At 50.4% G+C, this 9654-nt stretch overlaps 1 protein-coding gene across 1 annotated transcript; it reads right to left on the bottom strand.

The window, feature by feature from the left end:
- Positions 1-567: 567 nt before the first annotated feature.
- EAH_00050350 (protein disulfide-isomerase, putative) lies at positions 568-9054 on the bottom strand (the record flags this gene model as incomplete). Its single annotated transcript, XM_013391290.1, has 10 exons — positions 568-700; positions 1525-1612; positions 1813-1903; positions 2600-3033; positions 3603-3746; positions 4528-4696; positions 5225-5376; positions 5994-6056; positions 7047-7214; positions 7524-9054. 10 exons carry the CDS (start codon positions 9052-9054, stop codon positions 568-570), a joined length of 2973 nt encoding a protein of 990 aa, XP_013246744.1.
- Positions 9055-9654: the final 600 nt, after the last annotated feature.

Raw genomic sequence — 9654 nt, 5'->3', positions numbered from 1 at the left:
CCGAGGGGGGACAAATGCGCCAAGGCACAGGCATAGATATATATATATATATATATATATGTATGTCTGAATATATGCATATGTATATATATAGATATATATATGTATACAGAGAAGAAGCCTTGGAGGAGGAGATAGAAGACGTTAGGAAAAGTAACAGCAGCAATACAACGCAACGCATGAGGCCGCCTAATAGATATATGCAGAAAGAGACACAAATTAAAGGGACTCGGGAGAGGAGACACCTAGAAGAGAGGAGACACTGCAGTAGGAGAGACAGTGGAAAGTAAAAGGCGGCAACAAAAGGAGACACTTAGGAGAGACAAGAACGAGCTGCCGCTCCGCCAACTGTGGCAGCATCACGAGCACCAGCAGCAGTAAGAGCAGCAGCAGTAGAAGTAGCAGCACTGGTAGCAGCAACAGCAGAAGCAGAGGGACCAGAATCACGAACAGCAGCAGCAGCAAGACAAAGAGAAGCAGGAGCAGCATCAGCAGCAGAAGAAGCAGCAGCAGGGCGACGGGCAACAGCAGCAGCAGAAAGAGCAGTAGCAGCAGCAGCAGCAGCAACTAGCCTGTGAGGTTTATTCCGTCGATCTCGTTCCGCGTAGCATCGATTTTGCCTAAGACCAAATCCGAGTGTCTCCCCACAATCAATGCGACTCTTTTGAATGCAGGCTCCAGCTTACGGCAATGGCCGCACCTGACACACACGCAGCAGCAGCAATACCGGCTGCTGCTGCTGCTGCTGCTGTTGCTCTTGCAACTGCTCCTTCTGCTGCTTCTATTGCTGCTGCTCCTGTCTTTGCTGCAGCTGATGGCTTTTTCTGCAGCTGCTGCTGGTGGGTGCTGTTGCTGCTGTTGTTGTTGCTGCCGTTTTTGCTGCTGTTTCTGGGTGCTGTTTGTGCAGCTGCTGCTGGCATTGATGGGGAGGTGAGGCGAGTGTTTGTGTCTGGTGGCTGTTTCCTTTTAAAAGTGCTGTTGGTGCCGTTCAGCCCTGCTGCGGTGTCTGTCTCCTTGTTTTTTTATCTGCACTCTGTCTCCTTGTTGTTGTTCCCTATTGTGCGCTCTATCTCTTGTTTTGCTGTCTCTTTGTATTCTGTCTGTCTCCTAGCTGATGTCTCTTTATCTGCACTCTGCTTCCTCGCGTCTCTCTCTCTATTTGTGTGCTGTCTGTCTCCTCTCCTTTGTCTCTGCTCGCTGTTTTCTTGAGGCTTCGTCTCTACACCTCAACTCAGGTACATGCCCATGGGCGAGGCAAGAGACTTCAACATAACCGCAGCAGCAGCAGCAGCAGCAGCATCACCAAAGCAACAGCAGCAGCAACAGCAGCAGCACCACCACGAACACCACAAACAGCAACAGCAGCAGCAACGGTAGCAGCAACAGCAGCAACAACAGAAAAAACAGAAGACCAGCGACACCAACACCAGTAACACAAACAAAAAGACAGCAACAACGCCACCAGGAACAACGCCAACAAAACAGTAAAAATAAGAAACAACAACCCCACCGAAATCTCCTTACCAAGGGGCGCCGAATGCAATAAAGACATCATAAGGGACATCGATGACTTCGGATTGAAAGTTGAGGCCAACAAAAGTCTTCACAGGACCTGCGCATACACCCCACAGGCACCTCCCTAGGCAGTGTTGCTTCTCTGCTGGGATAGCTAGCCAGCAGCTAGCTAGCTCTTCGATGCTTGGGTGGCTAGCTGGCTACCTAAGTGGCTAGCTGCGCTTCCAGCTGGCTAGTTGCATGACTATCTAGCTAGCTGCGTGGCTAGCTAGCTAGCCGATGAGAGGGCAAAGCCACCTGAGTTTTGAGAGGCAGGAGGAATGGCTTCACTGTTGGTGTAGGGCTGCAAACGGCCCTCAAGGAAGCGGCGGACGAAGGCGCGAATGAACTGCAGAAGAAACCGGAGACAGAAAAAATAAAAAGGAGATAGAAAAACCGAAAAGGAGACATATGACAACTAGAGACAGTTATGAAGACAATGCGACACAGAAGGATGAGGGAGAGACAAAAGCGAAGGGACAGACACACGAAAAGGAGGAAGACAAAGAGTAAAACGACTTAAAGGAGACGAGGAAAGACGAAAGAGATAAGCTAAGGGACTGAGAAAGGGAGGCAGGCAGAGATAGAAGAGGGGACAGATTGACACAAAAACTGATGTGCAGGAGACAACAAATCACAGACAGACAAAGAAAGAGATATGCACAGATATCTGGAGCCCAAGAGACACAGAGAGAAAGAAACGGAGCCAGATAGAAACAGAAAAGGAAACAGACCGACATAGAAAAGAACACCGGCGGAGAAAGAAAAAGAGCTATGCAGAGGCAGACGGTACCTAATACGACGGAGACAGAGGGAAAGGGACAGAGAGAGAGAGAGAGAGACAAAGACGGAGATAAACAGAGGCAGAGAGAGACAGAGACAGAGACAGACACAGGGTAAAGGGCGCAAAAAGAGAAGTCCGGGGAAAGACGGAGACAAAGAGATGCGAAGAGACACAAAGACAGACAACAGCAAAAGCGAAGAGGAGACTGAGGCGGAGAAAGATTGCGGGGCTGTCTCTCCTCTTTCATGTAGTATCTGGTACCTCTTCTGCTTCCTTCTGCTGCTGTCTCTGCAGCGCATCAAAGACTGTCTCGCTATGGTGTCCGTGTGCCTTTGCTGCTGCTGTTGCTGCTGCACTCTGTCCCCTTTTTCTGTTGGCCCTTAAAGCCTGTGTCCTAGCAGAAGTGGCTAAGGCGTTGGCGATCAAACTGTGAGAAGGAGACCGACTACGGAATGCATACACAGGCTTCTTGCTGTCTCCTCCTTCTCCTTCACTGCTGCTGCTGCTGCTGCTGCCGCTCCTGCTGAGGCTGCTGCTGTTATATTTAAAGGGCTTGTGGGGTTTAAACTTTTGTGCTGGGTAGTATTTGCCGTTGCCGCTGGGGTTGAAGGTGGCGATCCGCAGCTCCGGAAAAGTGATGGTTTCGTCTACCCCCATCAAACTAAAAATGCGCCGCTCATGTGCCTCTTTGTTCCCTGAAAAGGAGATAGGGAGACACCCCAAAGGAGACAAATAAGGGACAGTGGATGCTAAGGAACATATGCATATAGGAGGCACAAAAGGAGACCAAGAGGAGACAGTAGCCGCTCACAGACAGAGACACAGAGAAGGTATTAAAGTAGACAAATAGGATACAATGGACACTTAGAGACAGGGGTAAATGAGACACGAGAAGAGACAAGGAGACAGCAGACGCTGAGGCAAAGAGGAACAAACGAGGCAAGAAGAGATAGCGAGACAGCCAATCAGACTAGGAGCTGAAAAGAGACACAGGGGAGACACTAGGAGACAGCGAGACATAAAAGGAGAGAACCAAAAGACACAGACACTTACAGACACGGAAGAGACACGAGAGGGCACACAGTAGACACAGAGAGCCATAGGAGGCACTTAGCAACAGAGACAGGAAAAATGTCTGTCTGTATCCATTTGGTGTGTGCCTGTCTTTGTTCGCGTCTGCCTGTATCCTTTCTTTGTCTATTTGCCTCCTTTCTTTGTCTTTCTTTTTTCAGTGTCTCTCCGTCTTTTTCTGTTGTATCCTCACCTGAGACTGTGAAAATGAGTTCTGAACGGACTTCGCCTGCAATTTGATAAAAGGCGGCGACAAGGGGGTCAACAAGGCCCTCTCTGGTAATCGACTTAGAGGCCCTGTCTCCGTCTAGCAGCAGCAAGCAAATAGAGCGCCCGTCTGCAGATAGCAGCAGCAGCAGCAGCAGCAGCAGCAGCGGCTGCACCTACGGCAGCTGCCATGAGATCAGCAGTAGCAGCAGCAAACCAGCAAGAGCAGCAGCGGCTGCAGCTGCTCCTGCTGCTGTTGTCGTTGCTGATGCGGCATCAACAGCCAACCAGCCAGCAGCCAGGGCTTGCCGCGCCGTTGGATAGAACAATTGTTTGGGAAATTGTAGAAGAAACAGAGAGGAGAAACGAAATTTAGCCCAAAAGGAGACGCAGAAAAAGAGACAGTTGAGGGGGATAGAGGCAGGCAGAGACCAGCGGAGGAGACAGAAGCAGAGAGAGAGAGGCAAGGACTAGAACGAGGACAGCGAAGTGAGACAGAAGCAGAGAGAGAGAGACGCAAAGAAAGACAGGCAAAAAGACGAAGAGAGAAGTGCAAGACCAGAAGACCTACACAAACATAGAGAAAAACAGCAAGAAAAGGAGACAACGACGAGGCCACACGCAAAGAGAGGAGGATACAGAGACAAAGACGCGCACGCGGAGAAGCGGGGAGGATGAAGGCAAAGGAGACAGATGAGGAGACAATTAAGGAGACAGTGAAGGAGACAGTTGAGGAGGCACAAGCGTGCGCAGTCAAGGAAACAGTCCAGTAGACAGTTGAGGGGACAGCTGATTGCACAGTGAAGGAGACAGTTAAATATAGCTAAGAAGACGCCCCAGGCTACCCTGACTTCAACAGTTAAAAGGCAGCAGCAGCGGGGAGAGCTGAGGAGACAGCTGGATTTATGCACCATCAAATATGTCTTCAATAGTCTCTGGCTCAAAGGGGATAACTTGGGGGAATCTGTATGTATGAACAAAGCCGTCGAGGGCCTTGCGGTCGTCTCCTCGCCCCGTGTACTTTATAAATGGAGGGTCTCCTGTGTTTGTTGGGGCAGTCACAATAAAAGGAGGCTCCCACTGTACATACACCCCGCAGCAGCGCACACACAATACACCAGGTGCGCAGCAGCCCTAAGAAAACGCATGCAAACAACCATATCACCTCAGCGAATGCGAATAACCTGCTAATGCTGCTGCAGCAGCACAAGAGACAACAGCAACAATAGTAGCGGAGGAAGAAACAGGAGCAGTAGAGAAGCAACGGCAACAACAACACCAGAAGCAAGGAAGCCATCAGGCGCGATAGACGTAGCAGCAGCAGCAAGGGCAACAGCAACAACAGCAACAGCAGCAAAAATAACAGCAGAAACAGCAACAGCCCAAGCCACAGCCTGACCCTCAGCAGTACCACCAACGTCAGCAGCAGCAGAAGCAGAAGCAGCAGGAGTAGCAGTAGCAGAAGCACAAGCCGCTCCAGAACCAGAAGCAGCAGAACCAGTAGCAGCACCAGCGTCAGCTAAGGCAGCGGCATCAGCATCAAGTGCAGCAGCATCATCAGCATCAAGTGCAGCAGCAGCAGCAGCAACAGCAGCACAATGCATGTACCATTTGTTTAGAGTTGCCTGAGACGGGCAGCAAATAGCGCTGAAGGAAATGCTGAAAAACAGCAGAGTGGTGAATCTCCCCAAAAAGGACTTCGTCAGATATACTGCGGGCGACATGGCGAAAGGTTTCGTGGTGAAAGGAGACAGAGTCCCCTAAACAAGCAACAAAAGGAGACATGTTTTAAGAGAGAGGGGACAGATCAAACGAAAAGAGACAGTAGGACGGAATAATTAAAAGGAGGCAATACGAGTAAACGGAGGCAGCATTAAAAAGGGAGACAATGGGATTAAACGCCAGAGACAGAGGCATCTAAAGCAAATCATAAACGATAATAAGGCAATAGAGAGAAAGGCTACAAAAAGAAGAAGACATGTGTGTTATACGCATAAAGAGAGCTGCTAAAACAACAACAAAGAGGAGACAAAAAAACGAAACGCAAGATGTGCATAAAGAAAAACAAAACTTAAAAAGACAGAGGCGCTGCACAGCAGCAACAAGGAGACAACCGAAGAAGAACAATCGAGAGAAAGCTCTTAAAGAAGGGGTATTAGCTGGACGAGGGGAGGCATCAAGAGAGAAAAGGGAGAAAGATGAGGTGAAAGCGAAAGAAAGATCGGCGGAGACCACAGCATGGACAAAAGCAGACACTATCACTAAACGAAGAAGAGGCAGAAAACAAATCAATAAATAAAGAAGCGATAGAGGACAAAACAATACACAAAGAGGTGACAGAAGACGTAAGAGTAAAGAAAGAAAACAGAAGACACACCATTAAAGAAATAAGTGGCAGAATCGACAGCACTACAAAGAGACAACTGAAGAGACAGCACTACTGACAAGAAGCAGGAGACAACCCAACAACGAAGAAAGCGGAAAAAGAGACATCATTAAAAAAGAAAGCCAGAACAATCAGAGTTAAGGAAAGAAAGGACAGAGATGAGAGCACGGCAAAAAGAACAGACACAAGAGGCACCATAACAGGCAGAAGAGAAAGCAGAGGGGGAATTAGAAAAAGGAGAGAGAGCAGAGACAGAAAAACAGAAAGAAGAGACATGCCTACACAAAGAAGAGACAGCAGACATAACAGAGGCGGAAGACGCATCATCATAGAACGAAGACACGGCACTAGGAGAGAAAACACAACGTAAGAGACGAAAGAGGCAGAAGAGACGGAAGCGACCCCACCGAATAAAGAGATATATGATACAAAAGAGACATAACTAACGAAATGGATAGAGGAGACAAAAGAGATACAACTTAATAAAGAGGCAGAGGAGACAAAAGAGACAACACTAAATAAACCGGCAGAAGAGACGGATCGACGCCACGAAATAAAGCAACAGACGAGGCAACAGGGACAGCACCGGAACCAGAAGAAACAGACGAAACAGAAGAGAGATCGTCAAAGCGAGAAGCAGCACAGACAGAAGAGAGACCACTACATAAAAAGACGGAAGAGACAGAAAAGGCATTATTAGATAATGGGACATCAGCAGCACAACAGGCCCCGCTAAATAGACCAGCATCGGAGACAAAAAACGAGAGAAAATGAGAGACGGGAGAACAGCCAGCATCGAAAAGAGAAGAATAGACAACATCGGCGCCATATGAAGCAGAGAAAGGCATCTTTATAGAAAGGCGCAACAGAGCCAGAAGAGACAGCCTGCGAGACAGATGAAGAGTCACCAAATAAAACGTAGCAGAGACAAAAGAAGAGACAGCATGGGAGACAGAGGAAAAGACAACATGGGAGGCAGAGGAAGAGACAGCATGGGAGATAGAAGACGAGACAGCATCGCAGACAGAAGAAAAGACAATTCACCTCCTGCGCTTCCATCTGCATTGTCTCTGGTGGAGACAGCAACAACCAGTTGATGGCCGTCTTTTCCGTTTCTCATAAATTCATCTAAATGCGGCACGCTGTCTAGTCGTTCATCTCGCTGCAAGTTGTGATTCAGCCACGCAAATATCTGAGTCCGGCGGCGGCCCCCTAAGTGAAGCAGCAGCAGCAGCAGCAGCAGCAGCAGCAGCACCATGTGTACGTCAGCAGAAGAGGCATGAGTAGCAGCAGCTGCTGCAGTACAGCAACAGAAGCAGCAAAAACACAAACGCCACCACCAACACCAACACGAACACAAAACAACAAAACAACAACGACGACAACAGCAAAAAGAGCAGCACCGACAGTGTCCTTATATTTATGTATATATATACCGCAGCATCATGCATATATATATATATATGTTTATGCAGATATATATAACATGCATATATATATATATATATATATATATCTGACCTAGGTATTGCTTGGGTTTTCCGTGTATGTAGAGTTTGATGATGGGGTATTCGAGGATATGTTGTTCTTTTCGCACTTGTGGATTGTCTTCGCAATCGACTTTGGCTAGGGCAATAGGGCGAGAGGAGACAGCCCCCACGAGACGAGCAACGGCATCGAACTCAGGCAGTGCAGCACGAGACCAGTGACACCAGGGTGCATAGAACAACACCAACACGAAAGGCTCAGCCGCAATAAAAGCAGCAAAACTCTCATCTGTAAGAGATATCGCGCCGGGGGGAGGCAGAGATGCAGATGAACCACCAACAACGGAGACACTTGCTGCTGATGGTGGTGCTGCTGCAGCACTAGCTGCAGCAGCAATCGCAGCGCTCCCAGGAGCAGCAAACTCTACAGGGACAGAACCAACATCTGTTTCAGCAACTCCACCCGATCGGTCAAGATGCTGTTGCTGGTGCTGATGCGACTGCGGCTGCTGCGGATGATGCCGGAGCTGCTGCTGCTGCTGCTGTTGCTGCTGCTGCTGCTGCTGCTGCGGGGGATGGGGCTGAGTTGCAGCGGGGAGCTGCTGTGGAGACGGAGATTGCCGCAAGTGCTGCTGCTGCTGCTGCGGCTGCAGCTGTACCTGAGGCTGCGGTTGCTGCGCTTGAGGCTGCTGAGTCTGCATTGGGGGTTGCGGTTGTCGCAGCTGTTGCTGCTGATGCTGATCCTGTTGCTGTTGCTGTTGCTGCTGCTGCTGTTCTTGTCGACGCAACTGCTGCTGTGGTTGCTGCTGCATCTGATTTGGCTGCTGTAGTTGGTGTTGCTGCACTTGGTAGTGTAACTGTGGTTGCTGCAGCTGTGGCAGCTGCTGCTGCTGCTGCGGCTGTGTTGGACGCTGTTGCAAGTTCATATTCTGCTGCTGTGGTTGGTGCCTTAGTTGCTGCTGCTGGTGCATGGGTTGCTGCTGCTGCTGCTGCTGTTGCTGCATAGGTTGCTGCATAGGTTGCTGTTGCTGCTGCTGTGCCGGTGAGGATGCTGCTGCTCTCATGTGATGTTTGTTTTGCTGCAGGGGCTCAGCCGCTAAGGCAGCAGGTGTGGGGTTAGCGTTTTGTGGGCTGACGTTCCCAACTCCGCTGCTGGAGCCCCCTGAGTACCCTGTCTGTACACCTGAAATTGCTACAGGGGCCCCTACTGGCTGCTGCCCTGGGAGCCCCTCTCCCGAGCCGAGGGACGCCCCCATGGAGGGCGCCGGACTGGGAGGCCCCCGTGTCCCTTCAGCTCGGAGGCTGGGGGCTTGGAGGGCCCCCTGCGGCAAAGTGGGTGGCGGCAGGGGGGCCTCCGCAGGGACCCCGGTAGGGGCCCCTATTGCGGCATTCCCTGTTGCAGCTCCGACTGCTGCAGGCGCTAGAGAAGCCTGTACCGGGGGCCCCTCAGCTCCTCTCAGCTGTCCTAATACGAGCGGCAGGAATAACAGAGGAGACAGCAACAATACAGAGACTGAGGGGCCCAAGAAATTTAGTAGGAGGGGCCGCTGCCCTTGCGCTCTCATCTTAGACAAGAGGCCGTGCACAGGAGCCCAGTGGAAGACTGTGATGTGGCAGCTAGCTGGGTAGGTGGTGGCGTTTGCCGGTGGCGCTTCTGTTTCTGCTGCTGCTGCTGCGCTGCTGCTGCTGTTGCGCTGCTGTTGCGCTGGTGCTGGTTCTGTGCGTGGCTGCTGCTGCTGTTACTGCTGCTGCTGCTCTTGGTGCCGTCGACGTCTCTCCAAAGATGCCCGGGATCTTCTCTAAAAGCCTCTTTGCTGTTCAGGAGGGTCACATATGAAGGCTAACACCATCCCGTGCTGTGTGTGGCCGTGAGCTGAGGTGTATGTACACCTCAGCGCCGGCGTCTGCGTCGGTTGCTGTTAGCCGTGTTGCTGGTGCCCGCGTTTGTGGTTCGGGGGCTGAAATAACTCTTCTTTCCTATTTAAAATAAACTGTTTTATTTAAAGAATAAAAACCAGGGGGAAGGCGATAATAGAAAGGGAAAAAATGCGAGTAGCTCGCCTTGTGGGGTGGTGTCACTTCGCGGGTCTGCTCAGCGCCTGTGCTCGCTGTAGCAACAACACGGAGATAATTGTACCTCTTTTCTGCAGCAGTTTATCTGCAGT

Source organism: Eimeria acervulina, genomic scaffold (assembly GCF_000499425.1).
Source record: "Eimeria acervulina Houghton genomic scaffold, Eah_scaff839, whole genome shotgun sequence".
Taxonomy (NCBI): Eukaryota; Apicomplexa; class Conoidasida; order Eucoccidiorida; family Eimeriidae; genus Eimeria; species Eimeria acervulina.
Note: the sequence above shows the minus strand (reverse complement) of the source record. Positions and strands in the feature narration are given on the sequence as shown.